This window comes from Hemiscyllium ocellatum, chromosome 26 (assembly GCF_020745735.1).
Source record: "Hemiscyllium ocellatum isolate sHemOce1 chromosome 26, sHemOce1.pat.X.cur, whole genome shotgun sequence".
Taxonomy (NCBI): Eukaryota; Metazoa; Chordata; class Chondrichthyes; order Orectolobiformes; family Hemiscylliidae; genus Hemiscyllium; species Hemiscyllium ocellatum.
In genome coordinates this window covers 5,685,233-5,711,316 of record NC_083426.1, presented here as the reverse complement: position 1 = coordinate 5,711,316, position 26,084 = coordinate 5,685,233, and the positions used below count along the sequence as shown (strand labels likewise).

Genomic DNA, 26,084 nt, shown 5'->3' with positions numbered 1-26,084 from the left:
ATGTATACACCCTCAAATTTCTTGGGAGTGATTAAATGGAAAGTAACCTAAAAACGGAGGTCAGTGGTGATAAACAGATGCCAAAGCGCATTATGAAACGGACTGTTGTTAAACTGATGTTGACATTGTAAATGTTACCTGGCACCCAGAGAGACACCTGTCCAGTTTCTATACAGCCATATTTGTCCTGTACCTGCATAAAGGTTTATGATACAGGTAGACAACCCTTTATCCGAAAAGCTCCAAAGTCCCAAGGTTTTTTGTGAAGTTTTTTCTCATTACCAAGGTTGTCTGGCGTGCAAACAGTAAACCCAGGTCGACACCCACTTGATGCATGACACTCAGATACAACATGTGGGGACATAGCCCAGCGCTGGCAGCCCTCAATTTTCTTTCAGAGCCCGTTTTACTCACAGTCAGTTTGTTCTCAGGAAAACTGTTTTGAAATTTCGCCATCAAACTTCCACTTATTCTGAAATTCGAACAATTTTGAATTCTGAAAACCAGCTGGTCCTGAGCATTTCAGATAAAGGATTGTGCACCTGTTCCAGCTTTGAACGAACAAAAATGTTCTACTGAGAACGGATTTTAATTATGCACTCAAAAACTTTGTAAACGTACACAAACTGCTCTGCTGGAACTCCAACGAAAGCAATATTTCTGACCCGTTTGTCAAAATGCTCTCTCCTGCCCAAGCTTAGGTGGACAGTATCGTAGATCCCCAAGCCAGGACTTACCAAAGTGGGCTCACAAACCCTAAGACAGCAACGGACACCATAAAGCAGCGACGTGCCCACTCTCACTCTCGCTTTCACAGGAACTCTCCCCATCGCCTCTCCACAACAACGCACCACCTCCCCCCCCCACCTCCCAAACTCTCAGAGGGCTCCCTCCCCCACTCATGGTTCCCATATAACGGGGCTACAACAGTTTTCAAGCAATTAAAATAGGACACTGACAAAATGCTTAGAGAACACACTCCCACGCATACTGTTGGGTGTTCAGTAGGACACAGTACAGAAACCTTAATACAGACGCGATTTTCAACAAGTGTCAGTCATGGTTCAATGGGTGTCACACTCTCATCTGAGTCTGAACGCTTGGATTCAAGATCCACACCAGAACCTTGAATATTAGAAAAAGCCTGGCATTCCCAAGACAGGACTGAGGGAGTGCTTCACTTCAGCAGGTCCTTATTTCATATGAAGCATTAAAAAAAAATTCTATCTGCTCCCTCAAATCTATGGAAATGATCCACAATATTAGTCTGAAGAGATGCAGACAAGTTTTACCCAGTTTCTCATCATAATTCTCTCAAACAGAAAACTGCAGCAACACTAGGAATATCAATCAACCTCTTATGCTGAGGTTGTGAGTTCTTCTCAAAAGCTCATCTGACCTGTCCTCTGTATACATTTGCCTGCTCACAGGGAGTTGATGGACGAAGATCTGACTTGGATTATGATAACCCAATGGAATCAATTCAAACCAGAAGCTACTGCTGACTCTGTTGACAAACAGATTAAAGATGAAGGAACACGTAGGTGAAGATTTTGTCACGAGAGTGGTAAGTGCATCACCCCCAACCTGCGACAAATGAGGTTAGTGCGCTACTTATTTCACCAATCCTTGAACCAAAATAAAATCATTCTTCTCGTTTCCATCAGATTTCCTCAACTTGAAGATCTCCACCTTGACGGACACATACCGGGAACATCAATAAAAACTGACAAGAGACACATGTTCACAAAGCTTTGCAACTAAAACTTATCAGGACAAATACAAGACTACTAAATTTCAACCGATTTATATTGTGGGGAAGTGTAGAGACCTTCAGCAACGTATCAGCCTCAGGCCCTGGCAGGTTACTTGTTTTCTACAAATAGTATACTTCATTTTTCTGATACCTGTAACGAAGTTAATACTCTGGTGCATTGCTGACAGGGCAATGGTACTGTCAGAAGTGAGAAATTAAAAGGACGGCCTTGCTTGAGCTGCTGCAGTTACTGCGAGTCAACCCATACTGAGCACAGCAGCAAGTTCTCCCCATGTCCCAGTCTCAATAAATAACAGCAATAGGAAGAAGTCAGCAGTGACGATTAATCTTGCTATGCGCTGTAGAAAGTTGCCTGGATAGAAAGGCTTTTCAATTTGATTTGATTTATTTATTGTCACTTGTATTTGGTTACAAACCTCAGTGTAAAATGTTGTATAGTGTTGCTGCTCCTCGGCACCATCTTATAAATAAGGCAAAGTGTGGAAAATAAAGACAGAAAAATAAGAAATACATTTCAAATTTACAGTCATTAAGTGCTCAGGCGTGGGCCTGGAGCAGACAGCCATGAGTCCCCTTGCCGTCACCACCAGTGCTGGACCTCACCAATGCATCCACCAACACCACCACGGGGTCCTGCACCAGCCAAAACCCAGTTCCACAAGTCTGCTCTGCGCCCACCTCGCCAATGCCCCCGATTGGGCCCAAACTCACCTTTTTATATAGTACCCTAGTGTGGAAACAGGCCATTTGGCACAACAAATCCACACCGACCCTCTGAAGAATAACCCATTCAGACCCATTCCCCTACACTATTACTTTGCACTTCCTCTGACTAATGTACCTAACCTACACATCTCTGAACACTATGGGCAATTTAGAATAGCCAATCACTCTAACCTGCACATCTTTGGATTGTGGGAGGAAACGCAGACACGGGGAGAACGTGCAAGTTCCACACAAACAGTCGCCAGAGGCTGGAATCGAAACCAGGTCCCTGGCGCTGAAAGGCAGCAGTGTTAATCGCTGAGCTACCGTGCTTCCTACTGAGCCACCTCCACCACTACGAGTGTGTGCAGGATTCTGACTACGCAGGGAACCCACGCGTGCCTCTGCCGCATCAGCCGTGAGACTGCACCGGGCTCACCTCATCAATACAGGTGCCACCAGGAACCCAACCCCGCCTCGGATACCTCCGCCACAAGCCTGCCCTGGGTTCACCTCGCCGTCACCGTGCCCAAGCTCTTCACGAGAGGCAAGTAAAAGAAAGGAAAAGAGAAAACAAAAAAAAAGCAGAAGGTACGGACGAGCCCCCTGCCAAAGTAATAATATTTACCACGCTCCAAAAGTAATTCAGTTATTTCAGCACTCAATAAGCTCCTACAAAATCAAACTACCATTTCAAAAAAGGCCCATCTTCTGCTAGCTCAGTGATACGTTGAAGCAAACAAGAACCAGTGAACTCAGACATAGGAAGCAAATATCCTGACTTGCCAACTATAAAGCACTCATTTTTCAGTTACGAGCAGAAATTGCTGAAAAGACTCAGCAGGTCGGCCAGCATCTTTGCACAGAAAGCAGAGTCAACATTTGAGGCTTGGCAAACCGCCTTCAGAAATACTGCAGTCCTTTTACAGTCTTTGTCAGTCAGATTGTGACCGATCTGTGCTCCCAGCCAAAATAAATAAGAGGAGACATTAGACTCAGGGAAGGGAAGTGCTTGGGAACAGGAACATTCTGTAATCGTGGGGCTGATCTATACTACACTATTGATTAAGCCAGCTGCACTAATGGAGTTAGTGTATAAGTTTTCAATGTGTTTGAATGATGGAACAAACTCCAGGGATTTCAGTAAAAACTGAAAGAACTGCAGATGCAATAAAAATAGAAATGGCTGGAAAAGCTCAGCAGGTCTGGCAGCATCTGTGGAGAGAAATCAGAGTCACTCAACTCAAAACCTTAACTTTAACTTTTGAACTTTTCCAGCAATTTTTATTTTTGTCTAGGGATCTCAATGACTGACTGCCATTCCTAGGAGAGAATGGCTTTGAGCAAATATATGGCCAGACAATAGGCAGGTGACATGCAGAGTAATTACTTCTACAGTAGCTGAATAACACAGGACTAAAGCACAGTCAAACAGAGTGGTTTAACTATATCCACTATAAACCCACCAACTCCCACATCTACCTGGACTACACAGCCTCACACTCTCCATTCCATTCTCCTAGTTCCTCGACTCTGTTGCGTGTGTTCCAATGAGACCAACTCCGACAAGGGAGCCTCTGAAACGTCCACCTCCTTCCTCAACCGAGGATTCCTCAGCATCGTTGTCGACAGGACACTCAACCAGGTCCGACACGTCTCCCGCACTTCCGCTCTCACCACAACCCTACCCTCCCGTAATGATAGGGCTCTCCCTGTCCTTACCTACCATGCCACCAGCATCTGCATCCAGGTCATCAGCTGCCATATCTGCAACCTCCAGCGAGATACCACCACCAGACAGATCTTCCCCTCCCCTCCCCTCCCTTGCTAACTTTCCGCAGGGACCATTTTCTCTGGGAAACCCTGGTCCACTCTTCCTTCATTCCCAACATCCCCCTCACCACCCCAAGGGACTTTCCCCTGCAACTGCTGAAGGTGGAACACCTGCCCATTTGTCTCCTCCCTCCTCAGGTCAGTCCAGACGAAGCAGCACTCTACCTGCACTTCCTACAATCTAGTCTCATGCATTTGCTGCTCACAATGTGGTCTCCTCTACCTTGGGGAAACAAAGCGCAGACTGGGTGACTGCTTTGCAAAACATCTACATTCTGCCTGCACAAAAGACCCTGAACTTTCAGTTGCCTGCCACTCTGACACAACATCCTGTTCCCTGGCCAACATCTATGTCTCAGGCTTGCTGCAGTGCTCCATCAAAGTTCAGTGCAAGTGGAAGAACAGCACCTCATTTTCCACTTGGGGACTCTGCAGCCCTCCAGACACAATATTGAGTTAAATAATTTTAGAGCCTGAACTCTCCCATGTCCTAGCCCCCATCCCCACACACCAGGACTTGTTATCATATTGTCTGCCATTATAGACAACCCATTGTTAGCCACGAAGAGTCTCCATGAACAGTTATTCACCCTCATACCCAGATTGTTATCCACTCCTTTGTCTATCCAACTGTTCTTCTCTCTTTGGGCTCTACGTTCACCTATCATTTATTCCTTACGCCCTCTGCCTGCTCTACCTTCTGCTTAAAAACCGAAATTTTCCTCACTACCATCAGTTCTGAGGGGGGGCAACCGAACCCAAAACGCTAACTCTGATTTCTCTTCACAGACACTGCCAGACCTGCTGAGCTTTTCCAGCAACTTCTGTTTTTGCTGAGAGTGGTTTAACAGTCTGGAGACTTGTTTCTCATTGAAACAATGCTTCACTGCCAAGCACAAACATACACTTTAGAAATCTGACTTGAGATTATTCAAAATACCACTTACAGAAATGGAGAGAAAGTAAAACCAAGGAGTCTTTTACATCGTCAGTGGCTGCTGGATTCAAAACTCAAGTTGCAGAGGTGCAGTGTGGCACAATGTTTCACTCAGTAAATTGAATCAGTTCAGAAATTCTTCATCAGTGCTAAGTTAGGATTTTTTTTCCATTTTATCGCCTCTACTTTCCACCTTTCAAAGCATTAAACAGTGGACATCAAGGCAGACTTACCAATGAGTGATGGATCAGTGGGGTTCAGTCGGACAAAACTAGGATCCCTCATGTATCTTGTTAAATGATGGGCCAGTGACTCTGGATATGTCGCAGACAAGGCCACCATCTGCTTATTTGATGGCAATGAAGAATAAATCCAGCTGTACACAAACAGAAAAGAAAACTCTTTAGGCTATTAAACCATTTCCTGTAAGTGCTGTCCACCTGGATCCAGCCAGTCAGTAAAACAGAAACTAAGACATCCTTCTTTGCAGATAGAGTTTATTAACTACTCAGTCTTACAGCTCCTTCCACTGTTCCTACTCTGCTATATTTTCTAATCGGAGGAAGTGAGGACTGCAGATGTTGGAGATCAGAAAGCGTGGTGCTGGAAAAGCACCGCCAGTCAGAGGGCATCCGAGGAGCAGGAGAGTCGAGGTTTCAAGCATAAGCTCTTCATCTAATCAATCTGTTTAGAAATGTTATTACATATCTTTGCAGCAGATGGGACTTGAGCATGGGCCTCCTGGCTCCAAGGTAAAGACATTACAACTGAGCCACGAGAGCCCCCATTCTGTAGTTACCCAGTCAATTCATCAACCAACCAAACACAATCATCTGCTCAAGGGGAGGCAATGACCTATTGATATTAATCCAGAAACCCAAACAACATTCTGAGGACCTGAGTTCAAATCCTGCCATGGTCTGTGCTGGAATTTGAATTTAATTTTAAAAAATCTGAATTAAGAGTCTAATGATGATCTTGAAACCAATATCAATTATTGGAAAAACCCATATGATTCACTAATATTTTTTAGGAAAGGAAACTGTCATTCTTATCTACATGTGACTCCAAACCCACAGCAATGTGATCGACTCTTAACTGGCCTCTGGATAATTAGGGATGGGCAATAAATACTGGCCCTGCCAGTAACACCCACATCCTTAGTATGAATTTAAAAAGCAACTTGTTACATTATAAAAGCGATGATTAATATGTACAGCTTTTGGAGGGGCTCACATGGCACAGTGATAGTGACCTTACCTCTGGGCTAAGAGGTCGAGATTATAGTCACCTGTGCTGGAAATGTGGTACACAGCCAAACACTGAGTAAAAAATAATGGAAAGTCAGTAGGATATGGGGAATAAAACCTGTTTGGACATGTGGAGATAAACATTTATTATACAAAAAAGCTGACCTGAAGAGCAGCTCAAGGTTAAAACGTATATGCAATGTATATGTGCAGTCATGTACATCAGGACCTATTTCAAGCAGAAGTGGTCCCCATGAAGTGAATCAAACATTACCTTACATTCTAGATTCTGCAGTTGGTGGCTGTTCAGTAATCTAACAACAGATAGGCATGGGTTGGAGAGTGGAGTAAGGTTGCAAGACAGCCCAGTTTGAGTGGATTAAATGGCCTCTTGGTCCTCCTAATCCCACTTAAACCATTTATTTTTGGCAAAGAATTTGTCCCTTTCTCTCAGCTGTCCTCATAGATACTCAGTTGCTTTCTCTGGTAGTAGTGACCTACAGTCAGGCATCAAACACATATGGGCACCATGGCTGGCAAACCTCCCTTCCCCTACCTCCTTCCTCTCCTCCCGCAGCTTAATTTCCTGGAATTAGGGTGTGGAATTCTCTGGTCTCCACTCAGCACAACAGTGAAGATCAGGAAATCTGTGGCAGACAATGGCTATGGAAGAGTTCAAGTCTGAGATCTCCCACAAGGCAAACCTAGTCATAGAGATGTACAGCACGAAATCGGACCCTTTGGTCCAACTCATCCATCCCAACCTAATCTAGTCCCCTGGCACCTGGCCCATATCCCTCTAAACCCTTCCTATTCATATACCCATCCAAATGCCTCTTAAAATGTTGCTATTGTACCAATCTCCATCACTTCCTCTAGCAGTTATTCCACACACACACCACCCTCTCCGTGAAAACATTGCCCCTTAGGTCTCTTTTATATCATTCCCCCTCACCCTAAACCTATGCCCTCTCGTTCTGGGCTCCCCCACCCCCATGAAAAGATCTTGTCTATTTATCCCATCCATGCCCCTCATGAGTTTATAAACCTCTACAAGGTCACCCCTCAGCCTCCCACTCTCCAGGGAAAACAGCCCTAGCCTATTTAACCTCTCCCTATAGCTCAAATCCTCCAACCCTGGCAACATCCTTGTAAATCTTTTCTGAACCCTTTCAAGTTTCACAACATCTTTCTGATAGGAAAGTGACCAAAATTGTACGCAATATATCAACAGTGGCCGAATGTCCTGTACAGTCGCAACATGATCTCCCAATCCTGTACCCAATATTTGACCAATAAAGGAAAGCATACCAAACGCCTTCTTCACTATCCTATCTACCTGCGACTCCACTTTCAAGGAGCTGTGAACCTGCACTCCAGGGTCTCTTTGTTCAGCAACACTATGGGCAGCATGGTGGCACAGTGGTTAGCACTGCTGCCTCACAGCGCCCGAGACCCGGGTTCATTTCCCGACTCAGGCGACTGACTGTGTGGAGTTTGCACGTTCTCCGCGTGTCTGCGTGGGTTTCCTCCGGGTGCTCCGGTTTCCTCCCACAGTCCAAAGATGTGCGGGTCAGGTGAATTGGCCATGCTAAATTGCCCGTAGTGTTAGGTAAGGGGTTAATGTAGGGGTATGGGTGGGTTGCGCTTCGGCGGGTCGGTGTAGACTTGTTGGGCCGAAGGGCCTGTTTCCACACTGTAAGTAATCTAAACTAATCTAATCTCTCTCACTCCCTAGGACCTTACCATTAAGTGTATAAGTCCTGCTAAGGTTTGCTTTCCCAAAATGCAGCACCTCGCATTTCTCTGAATTAAACTCCATCTGTCATTTCCTCAGCCCATTGGCTCTTCACTGTACATTACACCTTCAATTTTGGTGTCATCTGCTGACTTACTAACCATACCTCCTATGTTCATGTCCAAATCATTTATATAAATGACAAAAGGTAGTGGACCCCCACCGATCCTCGTGGCGCCCCACTGATTTATCTGGACCAAAGGTCTTACATACCTTTATAAATCAGGAGGGGGCATTTTTACATATCTGACAATTAACAAAATGCTCACACACACCGAGGAATAACTTGAGTGACAGCTCAGGCAGAATCTACTTAATCAGGCTTTAAGCTTTCAGGAATCTGAAAATCAACAAAGACCATACATTTCAAGAAGCCTAAAGTACACATGCCCTGGGCATGTAGTATCTTACTGTCAAGGAACTGTGCTGCTGCAAGTTAAACAGCTTTGCTCAAACATTCACTTAATATCTATCTTCACCAAGCTGCGACTATCCAGTGCAAACATGTGTAAAAAAGGAAGGGAAAGCAAGATGACACAACTGATGACAAATAGCAAATTCAGTGGATCAATTCTACAGCCACAAAGCGGAGAGAGGCCGTTGGTGATGCTGACTGACTGACTGGCAGCCAGACTTCATGCTGAGACCTGCAAAGATGGAGCTGGGATTTGGATCACTCGACTCCAAATAACCCAACAAAAAAGGAGTGGTCCCAGCTTACACAGTTCTTCATGGGAAGGGAGCACTGTTTTTTACATTTGCAATTGGCCTGTCCCAATCCTCAACTTGCAAAAAGCTGAGGCTTTCTTCTGGTCTGTTCCTAGCTGGGGAGTGTAAGGCTCTGGTAAACAACTAGTGACTCTCACAACCAAAAACACTGGAAACATTCACCACGTTCGGCAGCAACTGGATGGAGAGAGATACAAAGCTGGTTGGAGTCACACTTGGCAAAATTTGGCTGTTGGTGTTGGGTTCAATCATTTCAAGTCCCAGGACATCTCTGCAGGAGTTCCTCAGAGCAGATATTTTCTGATCAATCTGTTCAGAGATTCGATGACACACCTCTAGAGTAGGTTAGACTTGAACTCGAACTCCTGGCCGAGTGTTGGGACACTACTGCTGTGCCAAAAGAGCCCTAGTTCATTGTAGCAGTGTCCTTGGCACCTCACTGTCACTGGCTTCAATGACGACCTTCCCTCTATCATAAGATGTAACACGGGCATGTTTATTGATGACCACACAATGTTCGGCAACAATAATGGCCCCTAAAATACCAATGACACAATGACCATCTCCAATGAGTTAGATTCTAATCATTGCCCTTTGCCATTCAATGGCATTGACATCACTCTCCAGCCTAAAGGACTCAACATGGAATTCTCCAATTTCAAATAACCTCCCTCCCCCTTCTCCAACTCCCTTCTCAGCCCCTCCCCGTCCCTGCCACTGCACCCTGCCACCAACCGGATTCATTCCTCCCATTGGCCACCAGGTTGTACCCTCTACCTGTCTTCACCTATCCCCACTTCACCACACTGCCCCCCCACCTCCCCCTACACCCACCCCCATTCCTGAAGAAAGGTTACATCTGAAATGTCGACTTCTGCACCTCCTGATGTTGCTTGGCTTGCTGCGTTCTTCCAACATCCTGTCTGAACACCTTGGATTCCATCATCTGCAGTTTTTTTGTCTCCTCAAAAACTGAAACAGTCTGTGCTGAAACGCGGGAATACCTGGACGATACCCAGGCTTAGGATGGTAAGTGGGATGTAACATTTGCACAATATAATGCAATGTCCATCTCCAATGAGAGAGATTCTAATCATTGTCCCTTGCCTTTCAATGGCATTGACATCATTGGTACCACCATTATCAACATCCTGTGGGTCACTATCCACTACAAACTGAACTGGACCAGCCATATAAACACAGGAGCAGGTAAGAGGCTAGGAGTGCTGCAACTCCCCTCCTGACTCCCCAAATCCTGTACACCATCTACAAGGCACGCGTCAAGAGCATGACGGAACATTCCCCAATAGCCTGGATGGGTGCAACTCCAACAACATAGAGGCAGCTCAACACCATCCAGGACAAAACATCCCACTTGAATGGCAAGACATCCAGCAGAAGTGCACAGTGGCAACAATATGAACAAGATGAATTATAGTAACTCACCGAGCTTCCTTAGGCAGCACGTTCCAAACACGCAACCTCGAACACGTCAGGAAACAAAGACACCACCATGTGCAAGTTCCCCTCCAAGCCACTCACCATCCAGACTTGGAAATATATCACTGTTCCTTCAGTGTCACTGAAACAAAATCCTAAAACTCCCTCCTTAACAATATTGCTGTCCCTATCCCCAATGGGCTACAGTGATTCAAAGAGGCAGCTCATCACAACCACCTTCTCCCAGGTCATAAATGTTGTCTTAGCTAGCAATCCTCACATCCCACGAAAAAACTAATAAAACCAGTTCATCAGAACAGGGAATGCCAGAGATGTATTTGGATTTAAGAGCATCTCTTTGACCCTACAGTGGTAACAGTTCTACCATTCAATCTCTCCTCCTTTTTACCCTGCTACTGTTCTTCTCCCACCTACCCCCTCTCTTTTGGACCTCTAACTTTTCCCAGATGCTGATGCTGCCAGACCTGGAAAATATTTACAGCATTTTCTGCTTTTATTTCAGCACCGGCAGCATTCAGCTTTCCAAACGCAATCTTTACGGTTGCAATTTCCAGTCCTGTGGTGTAGTGACTTAAGCATCCTGATAGGTTGACACATGGTGCCCATAAAACATATTCAGCATTTCATCAAAAAAAAAATGCAGCTGTCAAATTCTAACAGAATTTCCCTGCACAGGAAGCTATTCAGCTAATCATTTCTGTGTGTTCTCACTGGAGGAGTGATCCAATTAGTCCCACTCTCCTGTTCTTTCCCCATAGTCCTGTAAATCTTTCCCACTTCAAGAATATGTCTAATTTTCTTTTGAAAGTCAATTTATTTCATGCAGTGCATTCTAGGTCAAGGCAACTCAATGCTGTCACATTCTGCTCAAAGACATTTGCAGTGGATTTTTGATCATTTGGGAAATGCAGCATATATAAAATTTATCGAGGCAAAACAACAGCCTCATAAGGCTGTGTAATTACTAAAAACGCAAGGCTGTAATGCAATTTGGTGCCTTCAAATGGGGCTCTGGAGCCTCAGAACAGGGGTAACATCAATGATATCGAGGTTCAGAGATAAATTACGAGGAAAGGCTGCACAAACTTGGCTTGTGTCCCCTTGATCACTGGTGACTGAGGAATGCATTCAACAGAGGACAAAAACAGCACTTCTATGCTTTCAAATGATTTGGAGTCAAAATCCAGGGAGGTTCATCATGTAATTTGAAGCAGGATATAATCAAGGTTAAGCTTTTAACTCACCACAGGCAAAGAGTTGGATAAGTTTAAAACTCTCTTCCCTGAAAAACAGCCAAGAGTGGGACAGTAGAAAGGTGGAGGCTGATAATATTCCGCTGGGCAAGGATACCAAAGGAAATGCCACACATTTGGATACACCAGAGTCAAAGAGTACATAAGGCACAAACTCTTTTTTTTAAAAAAACTTGAATTCACGAGATGTGGGGCATCACTAGCTAGGTCAGCATTTATTCCCAATCCCTTGAGAACATGGTGGTGAGCCACAAAATCCATGGCTTGTGGGCACACCCATATGCTGTGTGCAAAAGTTTTCCAGGATTTTAACTTAGTGAAAGGTTAGGATGGGAAGTGCTTTGGAGAGGAACTTACAAGTTGTGGTGCTCCCGTGTATCTGTTTCCATTGTCACTGTAGATCGAAGAAGTCTTAAGCTTGGAAGGTGCTGCTGAAGGAACCTTGGTGAATTGATTAGATTACTTATAGTGTGGAAACAGGCCCTTCGGCCCAACAAGTCCACACTGACTCTCCAAAGAGCAACCCACCCAGACCCATTCCCCTTCATTTACCCCTTCACCTACCGGCAATTTAGCATGGCCAATTCACCTAACCTTCATGTTTTTGACTGTGGGAGGAAACCAGAGTACCCGGAGGAAACCCACGCAGATACGGGGAGAATGTGCAAACTCCACACAGACAATTGCCTGAGGCGGGAATTGAACCCAGGCTCTGGTGCTGTGAGGCAGCAGGGCTAACCACTGTGCCACTGTGCCGCCCACTTTTCCTTTTTTAAAGACGAGCATACCAAACCCCCTTCTTCAACACCCTGTCTACCTGCGACTTCAATTGAATTGAACGGTTTATTCCGGTATATCTGCCACCTCAGAACGTCCAGACAGATGGGGTTCAAATGGACCCGAGCCAGACCCCAAAATCACTATGGCTACCTGGGCAAGACATCAGGGGCCAGATAAGACAGTGGAGGGTGTGTGTGCAGGTTTGCATGCAGGTGTGTGCATGTGTAGGGAGTGCTGGGGGGCGATGTGGCGATGGATGGAAAGAAGAGAAACAATTTCAGGTCACTGAACTGGCATCAAATATGAAATATTCACTCCTGTTTTGTGCTTCCCCTTTCCACAGACACTGCCTAACCTCCCAAGTGCCTCCAACTTTTTCCATTTTTATTTGGGTCTCCAACAAAATGACTTGGTTCCCTGTAAAAGGGGATTAAACTTTGCTTAAAGTGTTTTGTCCCCACCCCACACTGTCTGCATTCATGTGTGGAAATCCCCTTTCATTCTTTGATATAGATGCATGTTCCAAAAAAACATTCAGGGCTCAAAGGGGCCTTTTTTAATATCAGGGGACCGCTCCATTTCACGGAGGGATGGGCCCCAGCATCGAAATACTTGCTCTGGGTACTGTGACAACACTAGGTGCTTTACAAATGTGAAATGACGACATTTTAAAATTGTTGGCTGTATCAATTAAACTACTCTGGCCATTCAACAACTTGCACAGCTTTAAGAGAAATATTTTGAATGTCACAATTTGGAATTGCTCACTTACTTGATTTGCTCCTGGAAACTGCCCTCTTCCAGCAACTTATCTGCTTCGTCCAGGACGAACAAGCGGATACTGGCCGTTGGGAGAAAGCCAATCTCAATCAGCTGTTTAATACGACCTGCAATGAGGGAAATCTTTAGCTTCAATAAATACAGTGATTGCTATTAAACTACGGCAAGCATGATGAGGCAAAAGATTCTTCCAAAACAGTTCCACATAAAGCAGATGCTCATCCTATGTACCACTCAAGCAAGGTTGCTAAGAATTTTACAATTTTTACAATTAAGAGTACTTCTGGGTTATGGAGCCATGGGGTGAGTAAATGGAGATGGGTCACAATCTCACTGATTGGCAGAACAGATATGAGGGGTTAACATTGTCTGTTCCCCTTCTCACAAACTCTACAGCATGTCAAGTTGTCCAGATTATTGCAGATTCACGAGCCTAATAATCCAGACCCCAGGTCTGGGGATATGGGTTCAAACTCTACCACAGCAAAACGGGAAATTTTCATTCAATTTAAAAAACAATTAGACAAAAATGCTAGTCAAATGGCAATTGTGCAATCCCTGTCACTGGTCCTAAAAACCCATCTAGTTCATCAATGCCCTTTAAGGATGGAAATCCACCATCCTTCCTCACCTGTCCTCAATGTGACCCCAGACCCACAGCAATGCATTTGGTTTTTACTACTCTCTAAAATGATAGACAGAATCCCTACAGGCCATTAGGCCCAACAAGTGCACACCGACCCTCCAAAGAGTAACCCAGCTAGACCCATTCCCCTACCCTATTACTCTACATTTGCCCCTAACTAATGCACCCAACCTGCATATCCCTGAACTCTATGGGCAATTTAGTCTGGCCAATTCACCAAACCTGCGCATCTTTGGATTGTGGAAGGAAAGTGGAGCATCTGGAGGAAATCCACGCAGACACGGGGAGAATGTACAAACTCCACTCAGCCCAAGGCTGGAATTGAACTTGGGTCCCTGGCGCTGTGAGGCAGCAGTGCTAGCCACTGTGCTGCCGTGATCTAGTCAGCTACTCAGCTTCAAGGGCAATTAAGGATGGCCAATAAACGGTGCCCTTGTCAGTGAGGCCGACATCCCATGAAAGAGTAAATTTTAAAAAGATTAAGGACCCACAAATAACTCTCAATCACCACATATCAAGGGAAGATTGAGAATTAAGATCCGTTTCAGAGTTGAGAACACAACCCAGGCTAACATTCCAAAGCAGTACTGCAGGAGTGCTGCACTTTGGAGGTCCCAACTTTTGCATGACACGATAAACAATTGCTTCTCACAGGTGAGCAGCTCACAGCGCTGCTCCAAACAGCCGCAGGGCAGTTCTCTACAGTCCAGGCCAATGGTTTTTCCCTCAATCACATCGCTCTCTGCAGAATCCTGACAGCACAACAATGACAGTGGTTCAAAAGTGGCTCTAAGCCACTCCAGCTCACGATCACAAAAAACTGCTTCACTTCCCCTGATTCTCTCAGCAGGGAGCAGAAAATAACGTACAAGTCCCTGCATCCTACCAGCCAGTTCACTGCCCTGGAGAGTATCACAAGTTTTCAAAATTATTTGTTCCAAACATCGTTTGCAATTTCTTAGCCTCAAAGCAAAAACCTCAAGAGTATCACAAGATGCGATTTTTGAGAGGATTTGGAGCTGAGGTTGTGATTCTGGCTGTACGTTTAACTCACCGAGTTGGAAGATTTGCTCTCAGATGTTTCGTCACCATGCTAGGTAACATCATCAGTGAGTCTCTGATGAAGCACTGCTGTTCTGCCCCATTTGCTATTTGTGTGTTCTGGTCTGTTGTGATGAGTGATATCAGTTCCAGTTCTTTTTCTAAGAGTTTGGTAAATGGGGTCCAAATCAATGTTTGTTGATTGAGTTCCTGTTTGAATGCCAGGCCTCTAGAAATTCCTGCGTGTGTCTTTGTTTAGCCTGCCCCAGAATAGATGTATTGTCCCAGTTGAACTGGCATTTAAACCAGAACTCCATTAACAAACACATTGATTTGGACTCCATTTACCAACCTCTCAGAAAAAGAACCAGAAGTTATATCAGCCATCACAACAGACCAACACACGTAAACAGAAAGCAGGACAGAACACTAGCGCTTCAACTGAGGCTCACTGATGATGTATACCTAGCAAGGTGACAAAACGTCTGAGAACAAATCTTCCAGCTCAGTGAGCAAACGTACAGCCAGAATTACAAGATGCCTCTTGTCTCACAAATTTTGAGACTTCAAGTCCACCTGTGGTCTCACTCTTCCCTATCTCTGATTTCCACCAGCCCCAAAACCCTCTCGGATAACTGCATACCCCTAATTCTGCCTCTTCAGCATCCCCAATCTTCACTGCACCAGCACGGGGGCATCACATGCCCAGCTTCGGGGGACCCAGGACTCTCCAATTCTCCACCTTAAGCCCCTTCCTTTACAAAGCTCCATGAAAACCTCTGTTACCAAGCAGTCAGTCTCCTTGCGTGGCTCAGAGTCAATACCATTAGCTAATGCACTGGAGAAGCTCTCCTGCTGATGTTCTGTTCGAGAATTCCCTCACCTGGAGACCCAACTGCGATATGGCATTTCTTCAGGCGGGTTTTGTCTAGGTTCAGCGGGGTGCCTCCAATGAAGACGTGACATTCCAGGCCCTCCATTTTAATGCCAATTGCTGTAATGACGGAGTGGATTTGGACTGCAATTTCCCTGGTAGGTGCTAGAACAAGAACCTGCAAGCAACATGAAAGGAATGGGCCATCAACGCAAGGTACAGTGCAGGGTATTTCAAGAATGGAGAAAAGCCCACAGCAGCAGCGAGGTAATCTAACTGTAGCTGGGATTGCTGGGGATGGCAGAAAATGGGATGGAAAGACATGTGGCTATGACAGAGAACCAAGAACACTTCCCTGAAAATTAAGTGCTCTCTCCTGGCTGTTCTGGCCAATATTCATTCCTCAACCAATCATCACAGTGTTATAGAGTCATAGAGCCATACAGACATAGGAAAGAGACCCTTCGGCCTAACCTGTCCTGGTTGACCAGTTTCCCAATCTGAACGGGTACCATTCGCCTGCATTTGGCCTATGTCCCTCCAAACCTTTTCTATCCACATACCTGTCCAAATGTATTTTAAATGTTGTAATTGTACCCATTTCTACCACTTCCTCAGGCAGGTCATTCCAGACCCGCTCCACCCTCTGTGGGAAAAGGTTGCCCCTCAGGTCCCTTTTAAATTGTCCCCCTCCCATCTTAAATCTACGCTCTCTAGTTTTGGGTTCCCCTATCCGGGGAAAAGGATTTTAGCTATTCGTTTTATCTATGCCCTTTATGATTTTATAAACCTCAATAAGGTCACCCCTCAGCCTCCTACTCTCCAGGGAAAAAAAGACTATCCAGCCTCTTCTTATAATTCAAACCGTCCAGTCCCTACAGTGTAGGGACAGCTCATTCGGCCCAACAAGTCCACACTGACCATTCAAAAAGTAACCCATCTGGATCCATTCCCCTACCCCTATTACTCTACATTTACCCACACACCCCTGAACACTATGGGCAATTTAGCATGGCCAATTCACCGAACCTGCACATCTTTGGATTGTGGGGGAAACTAGAGCATCCAAAAGGAAACCCAAGCATCCAAAGGAAACCCAGAGAGACATGGGGAGAACGTGCAAACTCCACACAGGCAGTCACCCAAGAAGGGAATCGAACGCGGGTCCTTGGTGTTGAAGTAACAATGCTAAACACTAAGCCATTGATTGTAAAACACTTGAAATGTGTTCCAAACATGAAAGGTGCTATGGAAATGCAAGATCTCAACTTCTCTTTCCATGTAAATAGTGATGTGAGCAAACACTGCCCAAGGTAATCTGTGTCCAACCATGCACACCTGCTTCCCATGTATTCAAGCTTTTAAAACTGGGAGGCACAGAGAATTATCTGCTGTCCAGTTTTCAACATGGTCTGAAAGCCCAAACAGAAACTGCCAAAACCACACAGATTGCTTAGAACAATACTGCAGTGAACATGATGCTTTTCCTGATTCCACAACAACCAGGCAGGTTTCTATGACAAGAATGTGCGAGGTGAAGGTAACTATCGTTCAGAGTAATTGCTTACTAGTAAGTGCTCGCTGAAAAAAGGAGACATGCTGCGAAAGCTTTTTGTCTCGCTCCTATGAGGACAGACAAAAGAATTCCAAATTTCAAAGGAACAACCATTTACACTGCACGAGAAATGGGCAATATGCAAAGTTTAGAAGAATGTCTGCAAATTTCACACAAATGCTAACCTGCGTTGCCGGATTCTCTAGGATAAGGGAGTCCAATGCAATTGTAGCAAACACGCACGTTTTCCCAGTTCCGGATTTAGCTTGCACAATCAGATCTAAAAGAGACACATAATTTTGTAAAGAAAAATCACATGCTGAATTTTCAAGCTTAAGATATGACCGATAGCAGCCCTGGTTATATTTGATGCTATGATGAAGCACGTCCAGAATTCTGGTGTCTATCAAGTATTGTAATCAAACTAATTAGCTGCACGCAGTACAATATCCTTGATTATTTTAAATAGCTCTCACCACCGCCCCCAGCAATGACAGCCCAGTAATCACTACCATTTCATTCTTAATTGCCCCATTCAAAAACACAGATTTGGAAAGAGAGAAAATTAATTATCTTGCAATGTTTCTCTCAGAGAGCAACTGACAATAACACAAGCATTTTACTCAAATCTAGCAGTGACCATGGGGGGAAAACCAATCACATCAAGTTACGTTAAATCACTGTTTTATGTTGAGAAACTGAGCAAAGTTTCTTGTGTCGATATTTCAGTTATCACATTGGAATATTTTATGATGATCAGACTAAAGGACACATATCTATTCTGATAAAAAAAATCACCTCAGTTACAAAGCAGCTGTTGTTACCACAGAGACGTACAGCACAGAAACAGACCCTTCGGTCCAACTTGTCCACACTGACCAGATATCCAAAATTAACCTAGCCCCGTTTGCCAGTATTTTAGGACCATAAGACATTGGAACAGAAACTAGGCCATTCAGCCCATCTATAGCAGATTCCAATCAATCAACGTTCAAACAACCCATGACCCTAAAAACACTGAAGGACAAACTTCTACTCACAGACTGAAGTACTTCAATAAGTTCAAAAACAAACTGCACCTGCCCCCACTCCACATCTCCTCTTTTTCAATCCTCTTAAATTCCTGAAAACAATTTCACCATCTAAACCCCAAACATTCCTGTACAACCCTACCTGCCACAACCCGATCCCAATCAACTAAATCACCTTTCTGGTTATTACCACCCCACTCCCTCCAACAAGCCTTTGTATGGAGCCGCAGAAAATGGGGGAGATACTAAATAAGTATTTTGCATCAGTATTTACCGTGGAAAAGGATGTGGAAGATAAAGACTGTAGGGAAATAGATGGTGACATCTTGCAAAATGTCCATATTACTGAAGAGGAAGTGCTGGATGTCTTGAAACGCATAAAAGTGGATAAATCCCCAGGACCTGATCAGATGTATCCTAGAACTCGTGGGAAGCTAGAGAAGTGATTGCTGGGCCTCTTGCTGAGATATCTGTACCATCGATAGTCACAGGTGAGGTGCCAGAGACTGGAGGTTGGCTAACGTGGTGCTACTGCTTAAGAAGGGCGGTAAGGACAAGCCAGGGAACTATAGACCAGTGAGCCTGACGTCGGTGGTGGGCAAGTTGTTGGAAGAAATCCTGAGGGACAGGATGTACATGTATTTGGAAAGGCAAGGACTGATTAGGGATAGTCAACATCGTTTTGTGCATGGAATTCATGTCTCACAAACTTGATTGAGTTTTTTGAGGAAGTAACAAAGAGGATTGATGAGGGCAGAGCGGTACATGTGATCTATATGGACATCAGTAAGGCATTCGACAATGTTCCCCATGGGAGACTGATTAGCAAGGTTAGATCTCACGGAATACAGGGAGTACTAGCCATTTGGATACAGAACTGACTCAAAGGTAGAAGACAGAGGATGGTGGTGCAGGGTTGTTTTTTAGACTGGAGGCCTGTGACCAGTGGAGTGCCACAAGGATCGGTGCTTGGCACTCTACTTTTTGTAATTTACATAAATGATTTGGATGCGAGCATAAGAGGCACAGTTAGTAAGTTTGCAGATGCCACCAAAGTTGGAGGTGTAGTGAACAGCAAAGGAAGTTACCACAAATTACAACAGGATCTTGACCAGATGGAGTGGCAGATGGAGTTTAATTCAGCTAAATGTGAGGTGCTGCATTTTGGAAAGCAAATCTTAGCAGGACTTATACACTTAATGGTAAGGTCCTAGGGAGTGTTGCTGAACAAAGAGACCTTGGAGTACAGGTTCATAGCTCCTTGAAAGTGGAGTCGCAGGTAGATAGGATAGTGAAGGCGGCGTTTGGTATACTTTCCTTTGTTGATCAGAGTATTAAGTACAGGAGTTGGGAGGTCATGTTGCGGCTGTACAGGACATTGGTTAAGCCACTGTTGGAATATTGCGTACAATTGTGGTCTCCTTCCTATCGAAAGATGTTGTGAAACTTGAAAGGGTTCAGAAAAGATTTACAAGGCTGTTGCCAGGGTTGGAGGATTTGAGCCATAGGGAGAGGCTGAACAGACTGGGGCTGTTTTCCCTGGAGCGTCAGAGGCTGAGAGGGGACCTTATAGATGTTTACATTTGGATGAGTATATGGATAGGAAGGGTTTGGAGTGATATGGGTCGGGTGCTGACAAGTGGGACTAGATTGGGTTGGGATATCAGGTCGGCATGGACGGGTTGGACCGACTCAATCACCCTCTCTCCTCCCCTCCCCAGGGCCCCATGGTCTCCTCACTCATCTTCACCCACATCCTCTCATTCCTCTCCTCCCCTTCCTCACTCTCTGCCTCATGACCCTCACTGTCCCCATTTACACCTCCCTACCCTCAAACTACATCAACACTTACTGTTGCACACACTAACCCCAACCCCACTAACCCTCACCCCCAGCCTCGCTCTCCATCCCTAACACTCCCCACCCTCCCACCCCCTCCCCATAACCTCCCTCTGGCTCCCTTCTCATCCTCATTCTCCCTTCCCCCTCACCCACCACCCTCCTTCCTTCTCCCTCCCACCAGCCTTCACTCTCCCAACCAATCTCCCTCTCCCTCCTTCACCCACCCCCTCACTCTCCCTCTCCCTTACACATCCACATCCTTACCCCCCACCCCTCATCCACCCCAACACTTCCCACCAGCCCACCCCATGCTCCTTCCACTCCCCACCCCACTCTTCCCCCACCCTCACCTCAACCTCCCTTCACCCCTCCCCCACCCTCCCTTGAACCCTCAACCTCCCTCTCCTTCCATCCCTCACCCCCTTTTCCCCCCCAGCCCTCACCTTCCATCTCCCTCCAACCCTCACCCCCTTCCCCCCCAGCTCTCACCCTCACCTTCCATCTCCCCCCAGCCCTCACCCCCTTCCCCCCAGCTCTCACCCTCACCTTCCATCTCCCCCAGCCCTCACCCCCTTCCCCCCCAGCCCTCACCTTCCATCTCCCCCAGCCCTCACCCCCTTCCCCCCCAGCCCTCACCTTCCATCTCCCCCCAGCCCTCACCTTCCATCTCCCCCCAGCCCTCACCCCCTTCCCCCCCAGCTCTCACCCTCACCTTCCATCTCCCCCAGCCCTCACCCCCTTCCCCCCCAGCCCTCACCCCCTTCCCCCCCAGCCCTCACCCCCTTCCCCCCAGCTCTCACCCTCACCTTCCATCTCCCCCAGCCCTCACCCCCTTCCCCCCCAGCCCTCACCTTCCATCTCCCCCCAGCCCTCACCCCCTTCCCCCCAGCTCTCACCCTCACCTTCCTTCCCCCCCAGCCCTCACCCCCTTCCCCCCCAGCCCTCACCTTCCATCTCCCCCAGCCCTCACCCCCTGCCCCCCCAGCCCTCACCTTCCATCTCCCCCAGCCCTCACCTTCCATCCCCCCCAGCCCTCACCTTCCATCCCCCCCAGCCCTCACCTTCCATCCCCCCCAGCCCTCACCTTCCATCCCCCCCAGCCCTCACCTTCCATCCCCCCCAGCCCTCACCTTCCATCTCCCCCAGCCCTCACCTTCCATCTCCCCCAGCCCTCACCTTCCATCTCCCCCAGCCCTCACCTTCCATCTCCCCCAGCCCTCACCCCCTTCCCCCCCAGCCCTCACCCCCTTCCCCCCCAGCCCTCACCTTCCATCTCCCCCCAGCCCTCACCCCCTTCCCCCCAGCTCTCACCCTCACCTTCCATCTCCCCCAGCCCTCACCCCCTTCCCCCCCAGCCCTCACCTTCCATCTCCCCCAGCCCTCACCTTCCATCTCCCCCAGCCCTCACCTTCCATCTCCCCCAGCCCTCACCTTCCATCTCCCCCCAGCCCTCACCCCCTTCCCCCCAGCTCTCACCCTCACCTTCCATCTCCCCCAGCCCTCACCCCCTTCCCCCCCAGCCCTCACCTTCCATCTCCCCCAGCCCTCACCCCCTTCCCCCCCAGCCCTCACCTTCCATCTCCCCCAGCCCTCACCTTCCATCTCCCCCCAGCCCTCACCCCCTTCCCCCCCAGCCCTCACCCCCTTCCCCCCCAGCCCTCACCTTCCATCTCCCCCCAGCCCTCACCCCCTTCCCCCCCAGCCCTCACCTTCCATCTCCCCCCAGCCCTCACCCCCTTCCCCCCCAGCTCTCACCCTCACCTTCCATCTCCCCCAGCCCTCACCCCCTTCCCCCCCAGCCCTCACCCTCACCTTCCTTCTCCCCCAGCCCTCACCCCCTTCCCCCCAGCCCTCACCCTCACCTTCCTTCTCCCCCAGCCCTCACCCCCTTCCCCCCCAGCCCTCACCTTCCATCTCCCCCAGCCCTCACCTTCCATCTCCCCCCAGCCCTCACCTTCCATCTCCCCCCAGCCCTCACCCCCTTCCCCCCCAGCCCTCACCTTCCATCTCCCCCCAGCCCTCACCCCCTTCCCCCCCAGCTCTCACCCTCACCTTCCATCTCCCCCAGCCCTCACCCCCTTCCCCCCCCCAGCCCTCACCCTCACCTTCCTTCTCCCCCAGCCCTCACCCCCTTCCCCCCAGCTCTCACCCTCACCTTCCATCTCCCCCAGCCCTCACCCCCTTCCCCCCCAGCCCTCACCTTCCATCTCCCCCAGCCCTCACCCCCTTCCCCCCCAGCCCTCACCTTCCATCTCCCCCAGCCCTCACCCCCTTCCCCCCCAGCCCTCACCTTCCATCTCCCCCAGCCCTCACCCCCTTCCCCCCCAGCCCTCACCTTCCATCTCCCCCAGCCCTCACCCCCTTCCCCCCCAGCCCTCACCTTCCATCTCCCCCAGCCCTCACCTTCCATCTCCCCCAGCCCTCACCTTCCATCTCCCCCAGCCCTCACCCCCTTCCCCCCCAGCCCTCACCTTCCATCTCCCCCAGCCCTCACCTTCCATCTCCCCCAGCCCTCACCTTCCATCTCCCCCAGCCCTCACCCCCTTCCCCCCCCAGCCCTCACCTTCCATCTCCCCCCAGCCCTCACCCCCTTCCCCCCAGCTCTCACCCTCACCATCCATCTCCCCCAGCCCTCACCCCCTTCCCCCCAGCTCTCACCCTCACCTTCCATCTCCCCCAGCCCTCACCCCCTTCCCCCCCAGCCCTCACCTTCCATCTCCCCCAGCCCTCACCCCCTTCCCCCCCAGCCCTCACCTTCCATCTCCCCCAGCCCTCACCCCCTTCCCCCCCAGCCCTCACCTTCCATCTCCCCCAGCCCTCACCTTCCATCTCCCCCAGCCCTCACCTTCCATCTCCCCCAGCCCTCACCCCCTTCCCCCCCAGCCCTCACCTTCCATCTCCCCCCAGCCCTCACCCCCTTCCCCCCAGCTCTCACCCTCACCTTCCATCTCCCCCAGCCCTCACCCCCTTCCCCCCCAGCCCTCACCTTCTTCCCCCCCAGCCCTCACCTCCTTCCCCCCCAGCCCTCACCTTCCATCTCCCCCCAGCCCTCACCCCCTTCCCCCCAGCTCTCACCCTCACCTTCCATCTCCCCCAGCCCTCACCCCCTTCCCCCCCAGCCCTCACTTTCTTTCTACCCTCCAGCCCTCACCCCTTTCCCCCATCCCCCCCCCACCGCATCTCACACTCACCCATCACCCCCTCCCTCTCTCACTCACCCTGACCCACCCATCATCCCCCATCCCTCCTCACCCTCACCCTCCCCCGGCCCCGGCCCCCGGCCTCCGGCCTCTCACCGAGCCCACACCGCCCGAGCGGGATGGCCTTCAGTTGGATGGGGGAAGGCCTCTCGAAGCCGGCCTCCCTCAGTCCCTCCAGAACGGGCTGCGTCAGCAGCAAAGCGGCAAAATCCACTTGCTCGCCCGGGGCCAGCAGCACATCCCCGGTCCGGGGCCGCCGGTCGATGCTGTGCGCCGTGCGGCGGCCTGTGAGCGCCATCCTCCTGCCGTCAGTGTCACGCAAGGCCCCGGCTTTGGGCCCGGAACCGGGAGGAGAGAGAGGTCCGCCCCCAGACGGTCAAGACACGCCCCCTGGAGACAGGCCCCGCCCCTAGGCTGGCATTACCAGAGACTCCGCCCCCAAACGGGCAAGACACGCCCCCTGGAGACAGGCCCCGCCCCTAGGCGGGCATGACACGACCCTGAATACAGACCCCGCCCCTAATCGCGCAAGACACGCCTCCTAGAGATAGGCTCCACCCCTAGGCGGGCATGACCAAAGACTCCGCCTCCAGACAGGCAAGACACGCCTCCTGAAGCTAGGCTCCGCCCCTAGGTGGGCATGACCAGAGACTCCGCCCCCAGACGGGTAAGGCACGCCCCCTGGAGACGGGCCCCGCCCCTTTGGATGCAGCCCCTGTTGTCGGCCCCACCCCACAGCCTGGATATATTCCACACCCCTTGGATACAGGCCCCACTCATGGATACTGGCCCCACCCCTTGGGTGTTGCTCCACCCCCTCAGTGCTAACCACGCCCCCTGGTTTGGGCCCCTCCCGCTGAAGCCTTGGACAGAAGACACTCCATGAAGTGCCACATGTGAGGCTGCTTTATGAGGTACAGCCCATGGTGTTGAAGCTCCTATAGAGAGAAGCTTTGGTTGTAGTCCAACTTCACAACAAGGCCGGTGGTACATGGGAAACCCTCCTCCAAAGTCACACCTTCCCAACACATCGGAGAAAGTGAGGACTGCCGATACTGGAGATCAGAGCTGAAAAAATGTGTTGCTGGAAAAGCGCAGCAGGTCAGGCAGCATCCAAGGAGCAGGAGAGTCGACGTTTCGGGCATAAGCCCTTCTTCAGGAATCACGTAGCAGATCACATAAGCCCTCCCCAACACATAGCAGATTTCAATCAGTGTTCAAACAACCCATGACCCTAAAAGCACTGAAGGAACACCTTCACAACACAGACTGAAGTACTTCAATAAGTTCAAAAACAAACTGAACCTCCCCCACCCCCCACTCACATCTCCCCTTTCTCAATCCTCTTAAATTCCTGAAAACAATTTCACCATCTAAACCACTCCCCCCCCATCCCTTCATTCTCACCCTCCCTCTCTCTTCCCCATCACTCTCCACCACCACCCTCACTCCTCCCTTCCCTCTTCCCCCACTCCCCAAATGTTGGACGATAACCTGGTGTCATATGAATTCTTTATCCACCCCAATCCAACACCAGCACCTCCACATCCTGACTACCATGGGCAAAGGGTTGGTTAACGAATAGAAAATAGAAAGTTGAGATTTTCAGGATGGCAACCTGTAACTAGCGGAGTGCCACAGAGATCAGTTCTCAGGCTGTAATTAATTACAATAAGTACAATACTTAGCGAATCGCAGAGTCATACAGTTTGGAAACAGACCCTTCAGGTCAACAGGTCTGCACCAACTGACAACTCAATCTGACCTAGTCTCATTTGCCAGCATTTGGCCCCTATCCCTCTAAACCTTTCCTATTCTTATAACCATCCAGATACATTTTGAATGTTGTAATTGTACCAGCCTTTACCACTTCCTTTGGCAGCTCATTCCGTACGCACACCACCCTCTGTGTGAAAAAGTTACCCATCAGATTCTTTTTAAATCTTTCCCCTCTTATCTTAATTCTATGCCCTCTAGTTTTGAACTCCCGTATCCTAGGAAGATGATCTTGGCTATTCAACCTATCCATGTCCCTATATAAGGTCACCCCTCAACCTGCTTCCACACTGTAAGGATTCTATGAAACTCAAACCTTGGCCGAGAAATTGGGGTGAAAAACATGGCGGCATGTTACATTGAGCTAAATTTGTTGGAAGGATTGTAATTGCCCCCCTGTTATCCTGCAAGCCACTTGTCTTGACCACTGAGTGCTGTCAAGGCTGGATTATTAAACATACTCAAGACAGAGATAAATAGATTTTTATTCAGGAAGGGAATCAAGGGTTATAGCAAATGAGCAACTAAGTGGAATTGAGGATTATCAAGTCAACAATGATCTCAATGGGTTGAATGACCTATTTCTGCTGCCAATCTTACGGTCTTGGTCAATTGTCCATATTGTTGGGTGGATGTGTAATTGTACTGGAGACACTTAGCTATACAAACAGTGCAAGTATATTTTTACTGGAATGTTGTGAGGGGCTATCGCCTTTGCAGTTTACAGTGCCTTCAGCTGGTTCTTAATATTACGAGGAGTGAATCAAATTGGTTGAAGATTGACCTCAAATAGAGGCCAGGCTGGATTATTCACTT

The 26,084-nt window shown here is 48.6% G+C and overlaps 1 protein-coding gene across 1 annotated transcript in view; it reads right to left on the bottom strand.

The window, feature by feature from the left end:
- ddx20 (DEAD (Asp-Glu-Ala-Asp) box polypeptide 20) overlaps positions 1 to 23,872 on the bottom strand; it is a 37,778-nt gene extending 13,906 nt beyond the window's left edge. The window contains exons 1-5 of the mRNA XM_060845056.1: positions 23,589 to 23,872; positions 17,605 to 17,699; positions 15,874 to 16,042; positions 13,296 to 13,410; positions 5,486 to 5,628 (exon numbers count right to left, since the gene is read on the bottom strand). Coding sequence (XP_060701039.1) covers positions 5,486 to 5,628; positions 13,296 to 13,410; positions 15,874 to 16,042; positions 17,605 to 17,699; positions 23,589 to 23,790 — 724 coding nt within the window. The 5' untranslated portion in view covers positions 23,791 to 23,872. The remainder of the gene's footprint in view (positions 1 to 5,485; positions 5,629 to 13,295; positions 13,411 to 15,873; positions 16,043 to 17,604; positions 17,700 to 23,588) is intronic.
- Positions 23,873 to 26,084: the final 2,212 nt, after the last annotated feature.